The sequence below is a fragment of the Bubalus bubalis genome, chromosome 10 (genome assembly GCF_019923935.1).
Source record: "Bubalus bubalis isolate 160015118507 breed Murrah chromosome 10, NDDB_SH_1, whole genome shotgun sequence".
Taxonomy (NCBI): Eukaryota; Metazoa; Chordata; class Mammalia; order Artiodactyla; family Bovidae; genus Bubalus; species Bubalus bubalis.
This window is the reverse complement of record NC_059166.1, coordinates 10,533,844-10,559,690: the sequence shown is the minus strand read 5'-3', so window position 1 is coordinate 10,559,690 and position 25,847 is coordinate 10,533,844. Positions and strand designations below refer to the sequence as shown.

The following is a 25,847-nucleotide window of genomic DNA, read 5'->3' as shown; positions in this document are numbered from 1 at the left end:
TGTTCCACATATAAAATGCTTAAGATTAATACTTTTTGAAAAGGTAATGTAGGAGAATAAGTGGAAGCCTAGGATAATATCTTTAAAAAGTTAAGATTACATCCAATTCTTAGGATAGTACTTGAAGCTTCCAGTTGTTTGTAGAGTGCAATTAGGGGAGAAAGGAAGATTAATCCATCACATTGAGATACTAGCAGTGTGCTCAGACACTAGCTGTACAAATTGCTTAAGGTTTTGTTTCCTCGTGGTGAAAAACAAGATGATTGTTAATAGGGCCTCTCTCCTGGGTTATTGTAAAGGTGGACTGGGCACAGTACCTATCATAGAGCCCTGCCTGAAATGTCATCTGTCCTAGTTATTAATCTTTCCGTTAGGGTGTTCCTGAGGAGGCAAGGGGGTGATTGATTGCACCATTCTTGAAGTGGATACTTTATAGGTTTACAGTTGCTTTCTTTTTGGAAAGGATATTTTAAATTTATGTACCTGCAAGGGAGAAAGGGAAAGATATATCCAACTGAATGCAAAATTCCAGAGAATAGTAAGGAGATATAAGAAGGCCTTCTTAAGTGAACAATGCAGAGAAATAGAGGAAAAGATAGAATTGGAAAGACTAGAGATATCTGCAACAAAATTGGAGATACCAAGGGAACATTTTGTACAAAGATGGGCATGATAAAGGACAGAAACTGTAAGGACCTAACAGAAGCAAAAGAAATTAAGAAGAGATGGCAAGAATACACAGAAGGACTATGTTAAAGACCCAGATTACCATCATGGTGTGGTCACTTATCTGGAGCCAGACATCCTGGAGGGTGAAGTCAAGTGGGCCTTTGGAAGCAACACTATAAACAAAGCTAGTAGAGGTGATGGAGTTCCAGCTGAGTTATTTAAAATCCTAAAAGATGATGCTGTGAAAGTGCTGCATTCAATATGTCAGCAAATTTGGAAAACTCAGTAGTGGCCATAGGACTAGAAAAGGTCAGTTCTCATTCCAGTCCCAAAGAAGGGCAATGCCAAAGAATGTTCTAACTAGCGTATGACTGTGCTCATTTCACATGCTAGCATGGTAATGCTAAAAACGCTTCAAACTCAGCTTCAGCAGGACATGAACCGAGAACTTCCAGATGTTCAAGCTGAATTTAGAAAAGGCAGAGGAACCAGAGATCAAATTGCCAACATTTGTTGGATCATAGAGAAAGCAAGAGAATTCAAGAAAAATATCTACTTATACTTCATTGACTACTCTAAAGCCTTTGACTGTGTTTATCACAACAAACTAGAAAATTCTTTAAGAGCTGGGAATACCAGATCACCTTACCTGTCTCCTGAGAAACCTGTATGCAGGTCAAGAAGCAGTTGTTAGAACTGGCCATCGAACAATGGATGGTTCAAAACTGGGAAAGGAGTACTACAAGGCTGTGTATTGTCACCCTGCATATTTAACTTCTGTGCAGAGTGTATCATGGAAATGCTGGGCTGGATCAATCACAAGGTGGGATCAAGATTGCCAGGAGAAATGTCAACAACCTCAGATTTGCAGGTGATACCACTCTTATGGCAGAAGGTGAAGAGAAGCTAAAGGGCCTCTTGATGAGGGAGACAGTGAAGAGTGAAAAAGCTGGCTTAAAACTCAACATTCAGAAAACTTAAGATCATGGCATCAAGTCCCATAACTTCCTGGCAAATACAGGGAGAAAAAGTGGAAGCAGTAATAGGTTTTATCTTCCTCAGCTCTAAAATTACTCTGGACAGTGACTGCGTGCGTGTGTGCCGAGTCACTTCAGTGGTGTCCGACTCTTTGTGGCCCTCTTAACTGTCACCCACCAAGGTCTTTTGTCCATGGGATTCTCCAGGCAAGAATATTGGAGTGGGTTGCCATGCCCCTCCTCCGGGGAATCTTCTATACCCGGGGATCAAACCCGTGTCTCTTAGGTCTCCTGCATTGGCAGGCAGGTTCCTTAAACACTAGTGCCACCTGGAAAGCCCATGATGACTGCAGTCATGATATTAAAAGACACTTGCTCCTTGAAATAAAAACTATGACCAACCTGGACAGCATATTAAAAATCAGACACATCACCTTGCCAATGATGGTCTGTATAGTCAAAGCTATGGTTTTTGTAGTAGTAGTTTACGGATGTGAGATTTGGACCATAAAGAAGGCTGAGGGCTGAAGAACTGATGTTTCGAACTATGGTGTTAGAGAAGACTCTTGAGAGTCCCTTGGATTGCAAGGAAATCGACCCTGAATATTCATTGGAAGGACTGATGTTGAAACAAGCTCCAGTACTTTTGGCCACCTGATGCAATGAGCTGACTCACTAGAAAAGACCCTGATGCTGGGAAAGATTCAGAGCAGGAGGAAAAGGGGATGCCAGAGGATGAGATGGTTGGATGGCATCACCGACTCAATGGACATGGTTTGAGCAAGCTTTGGGAGATGGTTAAGGACAGAAAAGCCTGGAGTGCTACAGTTCATTGGTTCACAAAGAATGGAACACAACCAAGCAAATGAATGCCGATGACCAGTCCTCCCACTTCTCTCCTGGTGTGTTTGCTGCTTTCTGTACTGAGGTTAGGCATATTGTGATACTAAGGTAAACGTGTATAGTAAAATGATGGACTGTGACTCTAATTTGACACTTCTTTTGCTGAAAGCACTTTGCTAGCCTCCATCAAAATTTTAAATGTGCCAGCCTTTTGACAGATATCCCCCTTGTGGAGACTTAGGTGGTGGTTGTTTAGTGGCTAAGTCATGTCCATCTCTCTTGTGACCCAGTAGACTGCAGTCTGCCAGGCTCCTTTGTCCATGGGGTTTCCCAAGCAGGAATACTGGAGTGGCTTGTCATATCTGCCTGCAGGGAATCTTCCTGACTCAGGGATTAAATCAGCGTCTCCTGAATTTTCTGCATTGGCAGGTGGATTCTTTACCACTGAGCCTCCAGGGAAACTGATGGAGATTGATGCCACAGAAGTATTTCACCTGAAGTTGTATGCACAAGGATGTTTATTATAATGCTGTAATAAGTAGAGAAAGACTGGGGACAGCCTAAATGTCCATCAATAGGGGACTGGTTAAATAAATCACAGAATTAATATGATACTGTGTAGCAAAAGAAAAAGAATAGATATTTAGGTGCAGATATAGAAGGAGATATATTACATCTATTGTTATGGGACCACAGCGCAGACTTTACGGAACAAATCCGCTCAGTTGTTTTGAAAGATAAAGGGTTTTAAATTCACTTCATACTTGGTTGTGCCTTGAACAATTTGGAACAATAAATTACAGCCTGTTAACAGGAACTTTTTCGAGGGACTCCTGGAAAGTAGGAGGACAACTTTCTTTTCTTTGTATCTTTGTATCTTTTGAGGTCATACATGCCATGGGAATATTTTTCTGTTTTGAATTTTTTAAAGTGTCCTTGACATTTTATTCCACATTCTCTTCATAGTCTCGTATTGCCATCGGTACTTAATTAGTTTCATTATAGAAGGAAACAGAAGTACTCCTACTCTTGGCCATTATACCAGAGCTAGGTGACAGTTTTGGTCTCATCCCTCCTCACAATAACACAGTATAACTGCTGTTTCCTTCCTGGTCACGCTTCACACTGTGAGATGTTAGGCACCCGGCAAGGGGAGTAGTCCCTACAAGATGTTTACTAAATGTTTTGTCGTTGTTCAGTCGCTCAGTCATTTCCGACTTTTTGCCACACCAGGAAGCATGCACTTCCCTGTCCTTCACCATCTTCAGAGCTTGCTCAAACTCATGTCCATTGAGTCTGTGATGCCATCCAACCATCTCATCCTCTGTTGTCCCCTTCTCCTCCTGCCTTCAGTCTTTCCCAGCATCAGGGTCTTTTCAGTCAGTCAGCTCTTCCTATCAGGTGGCCAAAGTATTGGAGCTTCAGCTTCAGTATCAGTCCTTTCAATGAATATTCAGGACTGATTTCCTTTAGGATTGATTGGTTTGCACTCCTTGCAGTCCAAGGGACCATCCAAGAGTCTTCTTCAACACCACAGTTCAAAAGCATTAGTTCTTGGTGCTCAGCTTTTTTTACTGTCTAACTCTTACATTCATACATGACTACTGGAAAAATCATGGCTTTGACTAGATGGACCTTTGTCAGCAGATTAATGTCTGCTTTTTAATATGCTGTCTAGGTTGGCCATAGCTTTTCTTCCAAGGAGCACGCATCTTTTACTTTCCTGGCTGCAGTCACCATCTGCAGTCATTTTGGAGCATTGTTTCTCCATCTGTTTGCCGTGAAGTGATGGGACTGGATGCCAAGATCTTAGTTTTCTGAATGTTGAGTTTTAACCCAACTTTTTCACTCTCTTCTTTCACTTTCATCAAGAGGCTCCCTAGTTCCTCTTCGCTTTCTGCTGTAAGAGTGGTGTCATCTGCATATCTGAGGTTATTGATATTTCTCCTGGCAGTCTTGATTCCAGCTTGTTATTCATCCAGCACTGCATTTTGCATGATGTACTCTGCATATAAGTTAAATAAACACGGTGACAATAAACAGCCTTGACACACTCCTTTCCCAATTTGGAACCTGTCTGTTGTTCCATGTCCAGTTCTAACTGTTGCTCCTTGACCTACATATAGGTTTCACAGGAGGCAGATCAAGTGCTTTGGTATCCCCATCTCGTTTAAGAATTTTCCACCATTTGTTGTGATACAAGATAATTAATGTTTAGACATGGCAACCCACTCCAGTATTCTTGCCTGGAGAATCCCATGGATGGAGGAGCCTGGGGGACTACAGTCCACGGGGTCGCAAAGAGTCGGACACGACTGAGTGCTTTCACTTTCACGTGGTAAAAGTAACACCTAACGTGAAAACTTTTGAAACACATGTGTACATGCCCCTGTCCCAAGCTCCTTTCACACCTTTGCTGGTTTGTGAGTCTCTGTTTTACCTTTGATCTATAATATGAAGAAGGTTAAAGCCAGAATCTGTCAATAGTGGAAAGCTTGTGGGTGAGATGAAGAAAAATAACACTGATAAAGGACTCTGGAAGGGTAGCCCACACGTCTTGTGTGGCTGCTTTGTGCCCTAGTATTATCATAGTGCGGTGTTCTCCTAAACAGTCACAGTTGTGTATTGTCACAGTCACAGTCTATGTGTGAACTTACGTGTAAGCTTGTGTGCAGTGGTTTAAATGTGTGAATAACCGAGATTGCAGTGATATGTTAAGCATGGAGGCTGTTCTCTGTTGTTATTAGTTTATAAAATACAGCGCTGGATGTATTTATTTTCTGATACTGACATTGCCTTCGTGTTGTCTGTTAAATTACTTATTCCTACTTACTCTTCCTGAGATGAAAATAAGTACCTACCAGAAAATAAATATAGCTCTGAAGAGGAAAAAGCTCAGGTTTGTTAAGAGATGTAACTTTTTTGTCTTTATTAAAGCTGCCAAATGTAGACTTTATAGTCCCAGTGTAAGTTATATATAGATGATTGTTTTAGGGTAAAACATGGTACCTTTTCTGGATGTTCTCTCAATTAAATTAATCCTTATGTTCAAACATAAATTGAAGCAGAACATGTTCCATTTTCAGTGATTCTCACTAAATTTTGTTTTTGTTGTATTTCCATCTATATTTAATAATTGAGAGCCTCTTGTGGTTAGGAATAGTGTTTGAGACTTTTGTGAAATCTAATTATTTTAAACTTGTAAGCCTTAAAAAGTGAAATGTAAAGTCATAGTGAAATTTTCTGATAGCTTTCATAGTCTATTCAGCGTTGCTTATTCTAGAGGGGCTAGTACCCGATTTAAAATGTGTGTTCACTGTAGTTGCAGTAATCTTTTCCACGTTGTTTAGAAATCAGTTCATTTAGCTACAAAGAGAAAATAAAAAGAAATTTAAAAGACTTATTAGCACAGGGCATGTGAGCCTGCCCATTTCTCTTTATTAACAGTTTACTAAAATGAGTGTCTAACCACTACCCATAAATCGTGTGCACACGTGTGTGTTTCAGCCACAGGTGGGGATCTGCTCATTTGTTTGCCCATTGTGAGGCTGTCTTGTGCCGCCTTGGGGTTTTTGTAAAGGGTGAAGGTCCCTGAATGGAGGCCTTGTGCCCTGCCTGGTTTTGAAATCTTTGCTCTTAATCTAAAGGAACCTGCAGGACATGCAGTTGGAAGTCTATGTAACAAATAAAAATCTGGGGTCCAGAAGCAAGTGGAGTGTGTGTGTGTATGAGTGGTAATCGTCTCTCAACCTTGGCTTTTGTCCCCCACAGCCCAGTTGTTACCGTCTACCAGCAGCCTGATTGAAGAGCTACTGTTTTAAATATTCTCCGATTGCATGTGCTCGAGACCTCACCTAAATGTTACCAGATAAAAGCCTGGACAATTGGGTGTAATCTCTTCCAAAAGTGTAGGGCATTCTGCACTACTAGATGTCTTGACCTGTTGTGTATATAGGGAAAAGGAGTTACTTGGGAAATGCTATATTGTTGGCATGCTCTTTACCTCAGAGCCTCTTTAAAGGCAGTCTGCACCAAAACTTTGCTAGTTAAGACTGGTTTGTACAGCTTGTGTACTTTTAGTACCAGCTGTTGGTCCAAAGTTTCTTGGCTTCAGAAGCTGTGTAAGTTCAAGTGTATACTGTATGAGAAAGGGGTGGGGCAACAGAAGCTTTTTATAGGGTTTCAACTCATTACCATCAATTTCTAAAGTAGTATTTTGAGAATTTAACAGGGTAAGTAAATATATAATGTTTCTTTAATTCTAATACGTATTTAAACTGACAGGGAAAAGAAGAGAATTTTATTTTCAAGTGATATTTTCCGTTCTTTTTTTTCTTCCCTATCAGAAACTGGTTCTTCAACTTTCAGTGCCAATTAAGAAATGCTATAATAAGCATTTTACTTTCTGTCCTGCTATTTGACTTCAGGTGTAAATGGGCCTAGAATGTTTAGTAACTAAGTGTACATAGTTAAACAACTAGAGAGCTGACATCCAGTAAGTTTGGTGTGATATTTGGTTTGTATAATATTATTTCAGCATACTATTAAACCATGCAGAATTCTTTCTGGAAAAGTATTCAAGAGGATGCCAGAAAGGCCATGTTAATAATAAGTTTCTGTACTTCAGTAGATTTTGAGTGTGTTTTCTTCCCCACTACTGTTTCATGCTTTATTATGGTTCTTTGATAACTATGCTATGTGAATGTATGGAATTCTATACATGAGTGTTTATTGGTCTTGTAGAAACCTCAGGATACTGTCAGCTTAACTGTTGTTTTATGGGTTATTGAGAGGACGTCTTAAAAGTCAGGTGATAATAAAGTTTTCATTGATTATTTTAACAGTTTCAAGGTAATATTAAAGGCAATTCAACCAAAATAAAAATTAATAATATGAACTTTTGGTTTGCTCTAAGAGTTTAGTTATTGCTAGCTTTCTTTCCCATCTTTTACTGACTATCACCTTCCTGCAAAACTCAAATACAGTCTTTAGTTTATATGGTCACATAATATATATTTAATTGTTTATTATACATGTTTTTGCCCTTGATGATACGCTGCCTTCTTGGGTATTTTATTTTTGCTTCTGAGAAAGTGTTACAGAAGTGATAACTACATTTATATATCTGCTTAAAGTAACATAAGTTGATACTTTGTGATAAGCCTTTGCTTCATCTTAATTACCAAAGAAGCTTATAATTCATTGAGATATTTCTTTATATTTGTGTTTGTTTAGGATATGTCTCAGGAAGGCTATGGAACTAGGTCTCAACCTCCTCTGGCTTCTGGAAAACCTAACCATGAAGACTTGAACTTAATACAACAAGAAAGACCATCAAGTTTACCAGTAAGACAGTTAATTGATTTGGAAATGCAATGAGTTACGGATTTCTAAAATTAGCATTTGCTTTTGTTTATTGTACTTTGTATTAAGACTTGGGGCACAAGTTTCTAGATTTCAGATGTATTTGTGATTTATTAATTTTTGAGCATTTCCTTCTTAAAGGAGCTGTGTAGTTCTGAATAAGTCTATTTCATTAGTAGGTCTCTCCATGTCCAATGTTGTAGGTATCTCTGAATCCAGTTGGAAGCCTTTATTTGGCTAATAGGTTTTGTGGCAGAAAGATGTTACTGTTGTACAGTTGTGCTTTGCATAACATGGTGCTTTCTGGTAGTGATTCAGAACAGAGAGGTATCTATATCAGAGTTAAATGGAAAGGAAATTCCCATTTGGCAAATAATATAAATGATGAGATAAAGTGTCTAGTGGTAGTTTGAATTTCTTCAGAGACTTTATGTCATGAGAAATGACTTAATCTTTTTTTACCCAAAAGAAAGTATTTTAATTTAAAATTGCAAAATATAGCTTCTAAGTGTTTCCATTAGCAAATCACTGTATTGGGTCTGTTGACTATGGTAGTAGCTGAGTTACAGGTTACGTGTTAATTTCCTTTAATAGTTCATCTGTGCTTAATTTTCCTTTTTCCTCCCATAGGCAACCTCATTTAAATTAAAATGAATTCCTTATAAATTAAAAGAATATATGTGTGCAAACAAATTTTTATATTTATTTTCTTGTTAAAATATGTTGACTTAAAGAATTATTGTTATTGCTTAATCTATATTAAGAGATAGTGTTCAAACTAGCCATGATTGTAATTTGAATTTCAAATATGTTTACATTAAATAAGATTTATCATATTGTTGCTAAACATTTGAGAACCAGCATTTGTGAAGAATGTTATATGTGACATACCCATTTCTAAGTTACATATGGCCTTAGAGTAGAAGGTAAGTAGAGGCTACATGATATATAATATCTTTGCATCTGATGCACATGTACTTGAAACTATAATTTTTACAGATTTTATTTCTATGGTGGGAGGTGCGTAAAATTTACTGTGGTCATTTTTTTAGTTACATTGAAATGTTTATTGTCTAGTTATTTGGTTTTTAAAGGAATGAAAAAGGTAATGGACTCTGTTTTATGCTGTAAACTTTTCTCTTCAGCAGATAATCCACAGTTTGGTGAAGCGTGTGTGTTTGTCTGTGTGCGTGCATGCAAATGCACGTGGATGCTGACGATAAATGCAACATTTGCTGAATATTTGGATGTTGGCTTGTGGTTTTAGGAAATTTAAATTGACTCATGGAAAGGTGGACAGTGAATTCTACTTTTTCCACTCAGATTTTTAGTGTTTTAGATAAGCCCATCCTTATAGGTTTCTCATTGGCTGGTGATGTGTACTGTTTACCAGTTGGAAAGTTTGTTATAAACTGATGCTGGTTTTCTGCATAGGTCTAAGAGTAGTTTGCAGTGTACTGCTTTCTTCATATCCATTTGATCTTTTGGGTCACTTACTAGGCTATGCTTCTTTTCATTGCTCTGCTTTGGAATGAATGGTTGATGTTCAGCTAACTCTATAGCATAATTAGGGGAGGGTTGGGGTGGCAAGAAGTGTGGTAGTCCCAGAAAACCGAAGAGTTCTGCTTTGGGATGCTGCTTTTTAAGTCAATTATTAGAGAAGAGACTCAAAGTATTTTAGGAAGTGAACTAGTATATTCTTCAACAAGTTAAGTCTTCTGGATTATTCTATTTGTATATGTATAATGGCTTACCTTCTTCCTTAATGTTTATCATGCCTCCTCCCCTAGAGGATTTAAGGTTGCTCATAATATAAATCTTCTTATGAAGCTGTTGAAAAAAATGCCCTGATTGGTATTTTCTTTTTGTTTTTTTGTAACTCACAGATAAATAGGATGCTGATTGACTCAATAACATTTCAGTAATCTTTTTTTAGAGATGAAAGTTTTCAGGTGTTATGGTGACTACATAAAAGCATCAGTTACCTGCCCTCAGTCTGTTAAGATAAAAATTGGCTTTATTTAAATGAATTTTAGTGCTCTACTTTTCTTTCAACAGGCTTTGTTTGTGTAGAAAAGTTTTCTATGTAGGGTTTACAAATATATTTTTATTTATGTAAATGCTGCATCAATATGTTATATAAAACTAAGGTAATTACAATTTGAGGGAGAGATTTGTTGTTATTCTGTATGGCTCTAATATCATGTATTTTTACTCTTACTAAATATTTTAGTTCCCTAACTTGGGTAAATTGATTGAATAAGTACCATGAAACTATATATATTTGTTATCTTATCTGAATTGGTTATTAGATCTTTTGTGGATTTAGGCTGTGTTTTTTCCTTTTCAAGTGTCAGTGATAAAATTTTGTCTTTTTACTGAAGATTAAAGGCAATCCATCATATTTTTAATCTTTAGTTTTGTAATTTTGAGTCAAATTCAGGCTCTTACCTGTTCATTTAAGAATATGTGGTAAAAATTATTCTAATGTATAATCAAGTCTATAACCATTGTATATGTGACTATAAGAAGGAAGCTTCTGAAGTAATTGTTTCTTAATTTTTTGCTTAAATTGAGTTAGACTGATAAGAGTTTGTAGTGTTTTCCTATAGCTCTGCATGTTTGGTATTTTCTTGAGTGTATTTTTGTTATACAGTTAACTCTCCATTATAAGAAATCAAGGTATTTCCTTATGCTTGATCTAGAATTTGATTCTCTCAGCAAGCTGTCCTCTCACCATTGTTTAAATTGGTATTTGTCTATATTTGCATGTCATTAAATTCTTGGTGATCTTCAGTAGCTAATGCAGTTTTGTTTTCTGGCTGACAAGGCTCTTTAGATCATCCGCATAAAGCCAGTGACACGTAAATTAATATTTGTTGTCTTGCTGTCTTGGGGCCATGACCAGTAATGTTTACTTTTCACTTAATGCACTCAGACCTAAGCTCAGAACAAATCTTCCGAAATAAGATTTCTATAGTGATTTCTTTCTTTCTTAATCATATAACCTTTTTCCTGTTGAAGTTCATTAGCTTACATATCCTTGATGTTACCATTATTAAGAAATCTTAGTATATAACATATAAGAATTAGCTTGAAGAATTCTGTCTCCTTGGGATATTACCACTTAAAATTTTAGCACATTCTATAGTTCTTTTCTGCCTCTAATATTGATATGAAGTGAAGCCATCATTAAGCAAAATATACAGTGGAATGCTAAAAAAAACTGTTACAGCTTATCAACACTTTTATTTTGTAAACATTGAGTGTATCTTAATTTGCACTTTAAGATAACTCCCCAAATGCAATTTTAATACATTTCTGTTGAGTCTTTTTAACTTTTTCATCACTTATGGCATTTACTAGTAATCCTCTTATTGCTTTCATAGTTGTCTTGCCTGACCCTCTTATCCCTAAGAGACGAGGATCTTTTTTTTATAGTATTTGTTATGTTTTTAGGTCAGTTCAATCACTCAGTCATGTCTGATTCTTTGTGACCCCGTGGACTGCAGCATGCCAGGGTTCCTTGTCCATCACCAACTCCCAGAGCTTGCTCAAACTCATGTCCATCGAGTTGGTGATACCATCCAACCATCAAATCCTCTGTCATCCCCCTCTCCTCCTGCCTTCAATCTTTCCCAGGATCAGGGTCTTTTCCAGTGAGTCAGTTCATTGTATCAGGTGGCCAAAGTATTAGGGCTTCAGCTTCAGCATCATTCCTAAAAGAAATCATTCGGGATGATTTCTTTTAGGATTGACTGGTTGGATCGTATTGCAGTCCAAGGGACTCGACAAGAGTCTTCTCCAACACCACAGTTCAAAAGCATCAATTCTTTGGCGCTCAGCTTCCTTTACAGTCCAACTCTCACATCCACATGTGACTACTGGAAGGACTGATGTTGAAGCTGAAACTCCAATACTTTGGCCACCTGATGCGAAGAACTGATTCATTTGAAAAGACCCTGATGCTGGGAAAGATCGAAGGCAGGAGGAGAAGAGGATGAGATGGTTGGATGGCATCACCGACTCAATGGACATGCTGCTGTTGCTAAATTGCTTCAGTCGTATCCAACTCTGTGCGACCCCATAGTCCAACTCTGTGCAACCGCATAGACGGCAGCCCACCAGGCTCCCCACGTCCCTGGGATTCTCCAGGCAAGAACACTGGAGTGGGTTGCCATTTCCTTCTCCAATGCATGAAAGTGAAAAATGAAAGTGAAGTCGCTCAGTCTTGTACGACTCTTTGCGACCCCACGGACTATAGCCTACCAGGCTCCTCCGTCCAAGGGATTTTCCAGGCAAGAGTACTGGAGTGGGTTGCCATTTCCTTCTCCACAATGGACATGAATTTGAGTAAACTCCGGGAGTTGGTGATGAATGGGGAGGCCTGGTATGCTGCAGTCCATGGGGTTGCAAAGAGTCGAACACGGCTGAGCAACTGAACTGAACTGGAAAAACCATGGCTTTGACTAGGTGGGCCTTTGTCAGCAAAGTAATGTCTCTGCTTTTTAATATGCTGTCTAGGTTGATCATAGCTTTTCTTCCAAGGAGCAAGCGTCTTTTAGTTTCATGGCTGCAGTTCACCATCTGCAGTCATTGTGGAGCCCCAAAAAACAAAGGCTCCAACTGTTGCCACTGTTTCCCCATCTATTTGCTATAAAGTGATGGCACTGGATGCCATGATCTTAGTTTTCTGAATGTTGAGTTTTAACCCAACTTTTTCACTTTTCTCTTTCACTTTCATCAAGAGGCTATTAGTTCCTCTTCACTTTCTGCCACAAGAGTGGTATCATCTGCCTATCTGAGGTTATTGATATTTCTCCTGGCAATCTTGATTCCAGCTTGTGTTTCATCCAGCCCTGCATTTTGCATGATATACTCAGCATATAAGTTAAATAAGCAAGGTGACAGTATACTGCCTTGACACACTCCTTTCCCAATTTGGAACCAGGCCATTGTTCCATGTCCAGTTCTATCTGTTGCTTCTTGACCTGCGTACAAGTTTCTTAGGAGGCAGATCAAGTGGTCTGGTCATTCCCTTCTCTTGAAGAATTTTCACAGTTTGTTGTGATCCACACAAAGGCTTCATAGTCAATGAAGCAGAAATATATGTTTTTCTAGAATTCTCTTGCATTTTCTGTGATCCAGTGGATGTTGGTAACTTGATCTCTGGTTCTTCTGCCTTTTATAAATCCAGCTTGAACATCTGGAATTTGTCAGTTCACGTACTGTTGAAGCCTGGCTTGAAGAATTTTGAGCATTGTTTTGCTAGTGTGTGAAATGAGTGCAGTTGTACGGTAGTTTGAACATTCTTTGGTTGCCTTTCTTTGGGATTGGAATGAAAACTGACCTTTTCCAGTCTTGTGGCCACTGCTGAGTTTTCCAAATTTGCTGGCATGTTTGCAGCACTTTCACAGCATCATCTTTTAGGATTTGAAATAGCTGGAATTCCATCACTTCCAATAGCTTTGTTTGTAGTGATGCTTCCTAAGGCCCACTTGAGTTCACATTCCAGGATGTCTGGCTCTAGGTGAGTGATCACACCATCGTGGTTATCTGGGTCATGAAGATCTTTTTTGTATAGTTCTTCTATGTATTCTTGCCACCTGTTTTGAATATCTTCTGCTCTGTTAGGTTCATAACGTAATTATTATGTTTGACTCAGTAAGTGTTTTCTAATAGAATTTATGTAAGAATTGTTAAATACATTCTTCCCCCAGCTTCAGAATTTTCCTTTTAATTGCTTATAGAATCTTTCCCAAGGTTTCAAACTGACATCCAAAGAGCGTATATTCTCCATATGCTACTTATTCTAAAAGATTATATGAATGTGATATCTATATTGGCAGGATGGTTTTATTTTTAAAACTATTTTCTTTTATTGTAAAATGACATTTGAGTTTACTTCGATAACCTTAAGCTCCAAGAAAAAGTGGGCACTTTTGTAGTATTAATCTAAAAACAGTTTGAAAACATTATTTTCTTAGTAATATATATTTTTAATCGTGAAAATAAATAAATTGACAAACAGTAATCATAATTTCAGTAATACAATACAAAAATATGTTGCTAATGAATTATTTATAAATATATATAAAAATTTAAAAAACAGGTTTTGAATTTTTATCTTCCATGTTTTAAGCAAATAGTGCTCTCTCCTCCAGGGAGTCTCAAGAGTTGTGGATATTCCTCAGTTTAGAAATAACTTAATTTGTTTTTTCTTTAGCATGACCTGCCACCGGTTTGTATTTCTGATAGCAGGTCCATTATTCTGTTTACCTAAGATACAGACTAATGTCAGTCATATTCCAAAGGCCTTTGAAGGCCCATCAGGTCATTAAAAACCTCGTTCTGACCTTTTCTTCCTTAAATAGGAAACATTTAAAGAGGTTGACATGAAGAGGGTTTGAGCTTTCCAAGTTTAGTAAAAACTCTAAATGTCCTGTGGAATAGGGCTTATGACACTTCTATTGAGTTTGCAATTAGAAGGAAGTATTGAGGATTACATAAAACATTTTTTTCCACTTTGTGAAAGGAAGGAGGTAGTAAATGCTGGTTGTTCTTTGAAATAGTGTTAAACAGGATGTTGGAAGCCTGAAAGAGAATGGTTAGAAAGCTGTTATTACCAGGAATATTCTTTGGGGTTAGGCATTAGCAACAGAGCATGTAATCATTTGCCTTTACCGAAAAAGAGTACTCTATGTATGTGTTTATTTTATTAGTCTTTAATGACATATGTGGGGTTAGGGGTGGATTGTCATGCACTTTGGAAGCATGTAAGAAAAGTAATATGCTAATAAGAACATTTTAAGTGTGTGGATTTGATAATATAGTTCCTATGAATGATTAGAAACTATTGGAAAAAGCTTTAGTAAATGGAGCATTTTTTAAAAACTGGGTTTTGCATTTTATCAAGTTCTCAACCCATCTAAGAACACAGATTATTAAGATGATCTTAACCTGTTAGTTGGCAGGTTTTTGTAAAACTTAAAGTCTGTCAAGTAAGAATTAGATGTATGGCTACTGAATGAACTTAAAAAAAAATTTTTTTTTATTTGTATTGAGCTTGATTTAAAGGTTATCATTAAAAGGTTAAGAGCATAACTGTCATTTGTTGATTGTTCTCAAATCATCCTGAACATTTAAAAAATTCCAAGTTAATAAAAGAGAAGTTTAATCTGTTGTTCCCTTATCCCATTGTTCAGCATTGATTATCCCCATGTGCAGCTGAAGACATCAGGTGTTGGTTATCACTGTTTCCTAGGTGTCATTAGACTGTGTTGAGTCTTGGTGTCATGGAAGAGTTGTAGAAAGTGGGCACCTGGTGAAGGGAGCAGGAGGTTCTCTTAGGATGTGTCTTGTCCACACGAGTGTCCATAGACACGGTTAACCATTTGGCACAGTTTTGAAACTGAAGGTACAGACACATTTTAATACCTTGGAGAAGTGTTAAGTGGAGCACAGCACACTCTGTTTCTTAACTAGGATTTACCATATTTACAAATGTAATTTTAGCCTCTGATCTATGCTATATGGAGATGTCAATTTTTTTCAGATTAAATTTGAGAGAAATATGAAAAGACCTTGCTTGAAAGTCCTAATTTAGAAAAAATGATAGTGACTTTTACAGATGTTTATTTTCTAACATGGATTATTTCTTTAAGATGTGATAATTTGTAAGTTTATCCCCCAGTTTTTGTGATACTTTGAAAATAGAGGAAACAGTTGAACTTTAGCAAGATAAGAAGTTGTAGGAAGTGAAAAGGTATGTTTCTCCCTCTTTCAAAACAGTCTTCCACTTAAATGTTTGTTCTGTAAATGAATGTTCAATAAAACCTCACCAGATTGGATTTCTTCCAGGTTACAGCAGGCTAAATATATGGAAAGTCTGAATAAATAAGTATTTTAAAAGAACTATAGTTTGAGTAACTCAAATGGTTGTATGCAAAGTGTTTCTAAATTGAGATCTTTTAGTCCTTTTGAAATACATGGATAATTCTAAATTCCTTATAGCTGAGATATTTGCTTAGTGGCAAAGTGTTATTTAAAAAAAAAATCATCTAATTTTTAAAAGCATGTTTTAACTAAGCATATCCCCTTGCAGACCTTTTCACATAATATTCTGAGGCTTTCCATTTAAAAATTGGGGGGAAATGAATTTTAACCTATTTTATGGAACTGTCAATTCAAAAAAAAAATGGATTCCCATAAAAAATACACAGTAGCTAAAATTGGAGATGAAGAGAGGCTGAAACATAACTGATTTTCAGGATATTGGTTTTGATAATAGAAGGATAACTATGATCTATAGTTGATAAATGAGGCTCATTAAGTAAGGGATGATAAATGCAGATATTCCTGGCTAATAGAAAAGTCGGCATACATATTTTGCTGTAACAAAGGGGAGATTGGGAGGTTCTGACCAGCTTTTGGCTCTTCAGGGGCCCTGTGTGAGACCATGGAGCCTTCTCTGTGGCCTCGCAGGCTGGAATGCATGTAACTCTCAAGTCTGTCTGCAAACAGCCACAGAATCATACCTGGACATAAGCCTGTCTTACCAGAGGGAAGGTCTCTGAACAGAAGGGGGCAGGCAGCAGTGTTGGACTTTTGTACAAACCACAAAAAGCATTGTGTGTGAGGGATTCTCATATGTGGGCACGGGGCCTCAAAATACGATTTAATCCATTTTTGTTGAATCTTTTGAACTTTTTTATCCCTTATGGCATTTACTAGTCATCCTCTTATTATTTTATAGTTGTCTTGCCTCTTCCTCTCACCCCAACAGACTAGAATCTTTTTCATAGTATTTATTATGTTTTCAGTAAGTATTTCATAATAGAATTTATATAAGAAGTTTTAAATAAGTAGATTGTTGTCAGTGTAGCTTCTTTGAGTTTTAATTTTGATTTTTTAATGTGAGGACAAAAAAATGAGTGATGTTCAGAAGTACCCTTTCTTATTTTAACCTACCGTTTCTGTCTGTACAAATGGTAGTTCTTGGCATGTTGAGCTAGAAAGCCTCCCCTTTTTCTTCCTAGTGCTTCTCCTGTTCTACCCCGCTAGAGGGGTAGCGGGCTTCCTCCAGATTATACAGGCTTAGCCATTGTTAAGACTTTGAATGCATTGAACTTTATATTAGCCAAGTTAGCTGGGAAGTAAATTTTAATTTGCAGAGATCTACTTTGTAACTGGAGGCACAGATCTGTTTTATGTAACAAGAGATATATAACCAGCAGGAACTCATAGTAGCATTTGTGGACTGGTTAATTGCTCTTATTTTTCTTTTGAAGTGGAGGTAACTATTTTTAATAATAACTGTCGGTTTAGGAAAGGAAATAAATATATATAGAGAAGGTTCTTACCTGAGAGCAAAAATTTCTATTCTTCCTTCACAATGTAAGATTTTAGAGTTGTGTCTCTCTCATCTTTTTTCTCTGCCTTCGCAAAATTGTTGTAAAATAACTGAATGGTCTTGTTTTCCTTTGTTTGGGTCAAGAAATTTTAGCTGAAAATTGTTACTGTGTGAAAGAAGATTATTGACTCAACAAGCCTTCAATTTTCCGTGAATAACACTCCCACCCCCTAGCTTCAGGAACATGCCGTGCATGCATTCTATTTTAAAATATAGACTGTAATTTAAAACAGGCAGTTTGATGCCCCACTGAACTTTGTTTAAGCCTTGAATAAAAGAGGGGAGAAAAAAGCTTTAAGCCACAAAAAAGTGACTAAGCTTTCACAACCACTTTTCTTCATAATACATTTTATTGAAAAAAAAAAAAAAGCTTCCAGGTACTGATGTTTTCTCTTTCCTTATGACCTGCATTTTATCCAGTGTTAGACTGTGGTGTTTGCGTTTTTTTCTCTTTATTTCATTATCGGCCTGTCATTCACTGTTTAAAGTATTCAGAGTAGTGTTCATTTGCCCTGGAATGTGTGTGCTGTGTGTCCTGTGCATGTTGTCCACATACAGTGTGTATGAGAAGACTGATTCTAAAACTGAACACATAGTCTTTAGTATTCACTTATTGATAGCTAATTTTCTAGAGTTTTCTTGTTTTAAGTAGTACCTGATTATTAGACCAAAAGTGAAAGTGTTAGTCGCTCAGTCGTGTCTGACTTTTTGCAGCCCTGTGGACTGTGTCCATGTAATTCTCCAGGCAAGAATATTGGAGTGGGTTGCCATTCCCTTCTCCAGATTAGTAGACTAACTGATATAAATGTTTAACTGTAATTATTTTTTACTATCAGATCATTATAAAAATGATTCACTTAGAAAGAAGCAGTTTATATTACTTGCCTCCCTTCTCACAGAAATGAAAGTGAACAGCTTATAATGACTTGTATGGAAGGAATGATGACTTTGTTTTAATAAAATAGTATATTTTGAACTGAAAACCTGTTGTAATGATAATGGCTGAATGGGAAACAGAACTGAGTCTCAGCCAAAGTTCTGATCTTGAGTAGTTTGTGTCACTGCTCAGGATGTGTGTGTCTGAAAAGTGAATGTTAGAGCATGTTCCAACTTCTAGATTTTACATTAAAGGCTTTCTTTGTTAGTATATAAGAAAAGCACTGATAAAAATGAACTCTCTGCTTTCAGGAAGAAATTAAATGAGAGAAGGGCAGCCATCTAATAATAATCGTCAGTAATGGTCTGTGTATGCCCTTGGTGGTTTCTCTCCCATTCTTAGGAGCCATTTGCTTTTGAACATATTTAAGGATTTGAAAGTGAAAATCACTTAGTCATGTCCGACTCTTTGTGACCCCATGGACTGTATACTCCATGGAATTCTCCAGGCTAGAATACTGGAGTGGGTAGCCATTCTCTTCTCCAGGGGATCTTTCAAACCCAGGTCTCCCACATTGCAGGCAGATTCTTTACCAACTGAGCCACCAGGGAAGCCCAAGAATACTTGAGTGGGTAGCCTATCCCTTCTCTAACGTATTTTCCTGACCCAGGTATTGAACCAGAGTCTCCTGCATTGCAGGCGGATTCTTCACCAGCTGAGCTACTGGGGAAACCCTTAGGGATTTAGGGATTTGGGGTTGCCTGATTGAGAGCCTGGCCTTACTCTTTAGGTCATTGGGGAGCCATGGGCCTTTTTGTGGACTCTGTCTCTAACTTCTCAGAAATTGCAGAGGTACCCCTCTCTCCCCATGTGATCAGTCTGAGAGTCTGAGGTATTTGAGTCAGGGACATCTAGGGAAGAGAAAAGTTCACAGAGAAATTGAGAAGTACATATTCCAGATTCTTTATGAACTCCTGCTAAAGCAGGGGTTGGGGGGTAGTGGGGGGTGGGTAAAAATGACAAAGCTGCTGCAGGACAATGAAATCTTGTCACTGTGTAATGCAGAGTGTAATGCCTTTTTCTCCTGGACCAGTGGGAACTCAGTAGAGACAGTTTTCTGAAGTAAGATGATAAGGCATGAATGGATTTTAATTTCATGCTGGTGAAAGAAAGGCCCTGCTAGTCTATATCTGAGGACTCCATTTACTTCTGACACTCCAGGTTTACATTTATATATCATAAAGTAGTTTAATAATAACTCTGCTTTCTCAACTGAGATTTACCACCAGTGGAAATATAGTGACCCAGGAATATAAAAGCCACCATTTCTTTTTAATGAACCCAAACCAGTTTTAATGCCCCCCTGCATTTCTACATTATGTTTCTATGTGTTTTCTAAGGCTTTGGAGCTTGCTGGCTTGATCTGGGTAGAAGGCTATGCTATTAATACAAGTCTTAACTTTACCTGTTACTTTACTTCTCTTTCTATCAAAGAACATAATGGTGTACCTTGAGGTGGTTAGCATAGACGTCATCTGATCCACAGGTAAATGCCTTCTCTCAAAGTAGGCTAGAGTGACTGAACCTGGAGACCACCAAGTGACAGGCCCGTACAGCAGTATCTTCCTGCTCCCATCTGAAACCTGCCCTGATACTGATACTCTTCTCCTTTTTCAGAATTTTCTAATATAAGTAGGGATTTTCACTAGTCTCTATTTTTTCCGTGGATTTGGGTGGTTGAGTGCAGTGAACCACTTAATACCTTCTGCCACTAAAAATATGTGGTTGGTCTTTTGTAAGTATCTGTATCTAGAGAAAATTTGGCTTCAAAATAATAATACATGAATTATATGTAATTTATTATCATTTTAAAATATCTTGTTTTATATAAGTAAAATTTTCAGTTAATTGACCCTGGAAACTGCTAGTAACAGAAAAGTAAATACACCCAGAGTAGATTTTTAGTGAATATCCTAGGTAAAGTACATAAACTTTAAAGACAGGACTTCCTGACATCTGTTTTGCCTCCTTGAAGCCACATCCCACCCCATTCTTATATTTTTAAATGTCTGGGACTTTCAGATTACCAAGACAAGTGAATTATACCAGGCTTTTTAGTTATGAAAAGCCTTCATTTTCAAAGTGCGCTTATTACTGCCGGAGACAGACAACTTTAGAGCTCTTGTATTATCTCAATATTGAGGTGAGTCAAATTATTATATTGCCATAGGTAAAGTAGATGACCAGTGCAAGTTTGATACAGGAAGCAGGGCACTCAAAGCTGGTGCCCTGGGACAACCCAGAGGGATGGGGTGAGGAGGGGGCGTTCAGGATGGGGAGACACATGTACACCCGTGGATGATTCATGTCGATGTATGGCAAAACCCACCACGATATTGTAAAGTAATTAGCCTCCAATTAAAATAAATTTTTAAAAGTGATAGCAGTGAGAATGCAAACGGAGACTGTTGCGGAAATAAAAGGAGGGGTGAATGGTGGATGCTTTTAAGGTTTTTGAGCTTAGTGACCAGGAGGTATGATAGTGTTGGTGACAAACACAGAATGGTGGTGGGGAGTTGGTTTGGGGAGAAATGAATACCTAGAGATTTTTGAGATTAAAAAGCGTAATAACTGAATAATTGTGCTGGAATTCTAAAGCCCCTATAAGAAAGTAAGTCAGCTTTGCTCCCACAGCCTTATTTTTTGTATAGTTCTTTATATGAGTTAAAAATGGTTGCATAGGCTTTAACTTTACATTTCATTTAAATTCTTGGAGATGATTTGAAGACTATCATATCAGAGTTTGTATAAATAACTCAGCAGATCATTCCAGAGAGTTTCTAACTCTAAGTGGAATAAGACAAAAGAGTACAATCTCAAGAAATAGATGAAACTTTAGTATTTTTTTTTTCTTCAGTTGACATTCATGTCTTGTCTCATTTTCTTTGCTTTTAGGATAGTGTAGTAAGTTATATCCTAATATGTTACTTTCCTTAGATAGGTCCAGGTTGTTTTATATTGCTGTGTTTGGTTTACTTTTAGTGATTTAGACTTTTTTCTTGCTGTACCAATTCATTTTGGAGGAACATTCATTAGTTACCTCATTATAATTTCTTCTTTCCATAACTTGTTTTCAGTATGTGTGTTTGTGAGCCTAGTATACAAATTTATGTCTTGTGGCGGCGGGTGGGGGGCAGTGTGTGTTTTCTTCTTTAATGGTGACGGTGCAAGGGGGCAGGGAAGCTAGTTTTAACATGCTGTTTTTGAAAGATGTTCTCTTTTACTTTAGAAATCGTTGACCCTTTGAGCACCGAGAGTTTCTGTGATACATTGGAATCCCAGCTGAGGAAGTGAGATCTCAGGGATATGACCTTGAACTCGAAGGGACACCCTCTCGTTTTTTGTCAAGCCTCCCTCTCCCCTACATTTTCTTTACTTTTTAAAGTGCTGTCATTTTCACTTCCTACATACAGAGCAAAGGTTTAATATAAATGAGTTCTTAAAATGTGTGTATTTTTACATATTTAATTTGATTCAGGTTTTTAAAATTCTGTTTCCCAAATATGAAAATAGAGACTCAAAAATGGCAGGAAACTTGCCTCGCAGTTTGACAGCAGCAGAGCTACATTGAGTCTGTAGCTTATTCCATTATAGCAGCTGCCTATATGCCCACTCCTCATGTCCTTATGAACTTTGATTGTTAAACCTAAAAGTCCTTCTTTTTTAAAAAAATAAACGGTTTTATCAATTTGATTAAATTCATGAGCATCCTTGAATGAATGTGAATCACTGCAAATTTCCCCAAGTTTTTACTTTTCGTGGTTACTGCATTTATGCTTCTCCTGAACTATCATGCCTAAATGTTGACACCCTCAATTAAGGCACAAGATGTCACTTGACACGGAAAAACTCAACTACATTTAACAATCATTTATTGATAGCCTCCTTTGTTTAAAATTGTGTATTAGATGTAATAAAATAAAAATAAAATTTTAATTATTTCACCAACTTATTAGTGTTTGTTCTTTCCTGTAAAAATTTAGGGGCTTCCCAGGTGGTAGAATGGTAAAGAATCCACCTGCCATGTAGGAGACGCAGGTTTGATCCCTGGGTCAGGAAGATCCCCTGGAGAAGGAATTGGCAACCAATTCTAGTCTAGTATTCTTGCCTGGAGAATCCCATGGACAGAGGAGCCTGGCAGGCTATAAGTCTATGGGGTCTCAAAGAGTTGGACATGACTTAGCAAATAAGCATGCCATGCACACATGTGAAATAACAAGATATCCTTTTAAGTCAAATATATAACATACTACGTCTGTTTGTGTCTCTGTTTATCTAGTGACATGCCTAATTGACGTAGAAAATAATTCCTTTTGAATTCTTCTTTTTTAATCTCAACTGATTTCAGTGAGGTTAAATAAATATGTTGTGAATCAGGTTATATTTTGCACAGGAGAAACACCTGGTTTTTCAGTATTGCTCTTTCAGAGAGTTGTATTTATTGATGTTTAAAGTATGCATCCTAAATAAGGCACTTTTGCAAATGGTTAATTCATGTCAACTCTGTTTAGCCAGCAGTGGAAGCTAGTGATAGGACAGATGATAGAGGGAATGAAGATGACTTTACAAATATAAATAGATTTAGATACTGTATTTTTTTTCAACATTACTATCTTGTGATGTGTGCATGCTAAGTCGCTTAACTTGTGTCCGACTCTTTGCGACCCTATGGATCATAGCCTGCCAGTCTCCTCCGTCCATGGGATTCTCCAGGCAAGAGTACTGGAGTGGGGTGCCATGCCGTCCTCCTGGGGAGCTTCCCAACTCAGGTATCAAACCCGTGTCTCTTATGTCTCGAGACTGCATTGGCAAGCAGATTCTTTACCTCTAGCACCACTTGGGAAGCTCCTGCTTTTTCATTATACTGACCATTAAACTGACCAGTTTTACTTCTGAATTTACCTATAACTATTACAAACCTAGTTTCTTATTAAAATATATAAAGTTTAATGTAATTAATACATTTTTTGGCCTCCGTGACTGAATTTTTTTATATTGTGGCATTCCAATATAAAGTGTGACCCAGATATTGTATAACTTAGTGACCACATTTAAGAGTATAGATTTTTTTTTCATGTACAAAAGTCTTTAAAAAACAGCTTGGATGTCTTTCAGCATGTGTTCCTATGAATTATAAATAAATTTGTTTATTTTTAAATATATCAATGTCCTCTTTTAACTCAAAAGAGTCCTGTTGAGAGAGAGGTTTTCATTTCCTAGGATGTTTTTATATAGAATTTACAACCTGGGTGCTTCTAAAAAAGGTTTGAGTTGACCTACAGTAAAGTATTTGTTTAAACTACTGAAAGTGGAATACAAATTTTTAAAAAATGTTTTAAAAAGGTAGACACAAACAAACCATGACAATGCAGTACCAGAAATAACTTAAACTTAAGACTGCATTCCTTACTACCAAGGTAGAAGGGGGAAATGAGGTTATGTAATTTATAAACAATGAAAAAACATTTTTAAAAGAAGGATTATCACTTTTCCCCTATTATTTTTTTTTCAAGTTCTACTTTTACTGGCTGATCAAATATTACAACAAGTTAAGTTTTCTGAAACAAAATTAAATAAAACAGCATCAACTAGAGAGAACATAATTACAGTAAAGTCAAGAATATCTGTACAGTATTTTAAGGATTAAAAGGATGGTGCTCTTTAGTGAGTGTGAGTAACTTTGGGTGAGTAACTTCATCCTCCAATAATAGTTTTTATTTTTTATTGAGTAGTTACTAAACAGCAGATTTTTTCCAGAGTTTGTTGTGGTCCACACAATCAAAGGCTTTGGTATAGCAATAAAGTAGAAGTTGATATTTTTCTAGAACTCTCTTGCTTTTTTGATGATCCAACAAATGTTGGCAATTTGAACTCTGGTTCCTCTGCCTTTTCTAAATTATGCTATAAAGGAACATATAAAATTCTCCTGTTAAAATAATGAACAATGCCAAAATATGGGTTTTGTGGGTTTTTATAATATGGAAGAAGTGTTTTCTTCTTTACTTGGGATGATTATCCAGGGCCTGCATTAGGCATCCTGCCACATGAATGAATGATTGGCTCTTTTTTTCTGTAACTTGCTCAAGTCTCAAAATTATAAATTCAGCAGTTTTGTCCAAATTAGTAGCTTCTTGAACCATTTTCATTTCACATTTTTAAAAATAATTATTTTGTAAGCATATTATATATTATAGAAAGTCGAGTGAGAAAATAGTTCAGTTGTAAAGAGAGTATATTTTATCAATTTTTTGAAGGATAAATAGTATTTTGTTTTGTACTTTGGCATTTTCCTGTTGTTTGTTTTTATGGGAGAAGATTGATAATCTTTGTGTTATAAGAGACATTTGGACTTAAGGTTAATTGATGAGGCTGGTGATGTCCTAAATTTTACAATACAACATTACACTAAATGGTTTAATTATCATTACTCCCATTTATATCTCATGGCAAAATTTATGCAGTTTATTTTTCTTGACCGTCTTGGCTTGAGTTCACTGTAAAGTTGGAGATGTGTTTTTCCGGAGAAAAAGAATAAATCCATAATGTGTCTAGTTCCTTCAGAGTTATAGTGGGGAGGAATGTTAAAACAGGTGTGATGTATCTATATCTACACACCCTCTCTCCCCTCTGCCGCCCAGCTCTCAGGACTGGCCATGAGAGAACAGCTCTATTTTGGTGGTTGTGTCTTGTGCTTTACAGAGAGTGGGTATGGGTAGCAGGCCAGTGACCCAGTAGAAGAAAAGGATCTTGACAGCAGCCTGGTTTTTAGTCCACAATTTTTCTTTTTGGCCATTCAGCAGCCTTAGCAGGGCTGGGGAACAGAGTGGGCCCTTTAGATCTGTTGAAAAGGGACAGCTGTATTATGCTTCTCTTGCTGTAAAGAAATGGGACTTTTAGTAAATGGCTACCCATGCCAGTATTCTTGCCTGGAAAATTCCATGGAGAGAGGACCCTGGAGGGCTACAGTCCTTGGGGTTGCAAAGAGTCAGATACAACTGAGCACACACATACAAACCAATAAACTGAATTTGAGAAGAAGAAAACTTAGCCTAACAGCAGTAGCATTATAATACAACGACCTCTGTTCATTTGCTGGCCTGTCAAGTCATTTTTAACCTCCTTCAAGTAAAAACAAGTCCTAGTATTTTGTTAGTTCCTCCTTACAGAGAATGAATCTTCAAAAAGACTTTAACTCCAAATTTTGTACTTCATTTGTTGTTGTTGTTCAGTCGCTAAGACATGTCCTACTCTTTGCAACCCCATGGACTGCAGCAGGCCAGGCTTCCTTTTCTTTCACTGTCTCCCAGAGTTTGCTCGAACTTATCTCCATTGAGTTGGTGATGCCATCCAACCATCTCATCCCCCATTGCCCGCTTTTCCTCCTGCCCTCAATCTTTCCCAGCATCAGGCTCTTTTCCACTGAGTCAGCTCTTCACATCTGTGGCCAAAGTATTGGAGCTTCAGCTTTAGCATCAGTCCTCCCCATGAATATTCAGGGTTTATTTCCTGTAAGAGTGACTGGTTGGATCTCTTGCAGTCCAAGGGACTCTCCAGAGTCTTCTCCAGCACCACAGTTCAAAAGCATCTATTCTTTTAGCGCTTAGCCTTTTTTATAGTCCAACTGTCACATCTGTACATCACTACT

General features: G+C 37.3%; 1 protein-coding gene across 8 annotated transcripts in view; it reads left to right on the top strand.

Moving 5' to 3' along the window:
• Positions 1-25,847, top strand: part of ARID1B (AT-rich interaction domain 1B) — a 429,234-nt gene that overhangs the window by 144,103 nt on the left and 259,284 nt on the right. For all 8 annotated transcript variants that reach the window (XM_025294982.3, XM_025294980.3, XM_025294976.3 and 5 more), the window contains exon 4: positions 7,725-7,835. In XM_025294982.3, the coding sequence (XP_025150767.3) occupies positions 7,725-7,835 (111 nt within the window). The remainder of the gene's footprint in view (positions 1-7,724; positions 7,836-25,847) is intronic.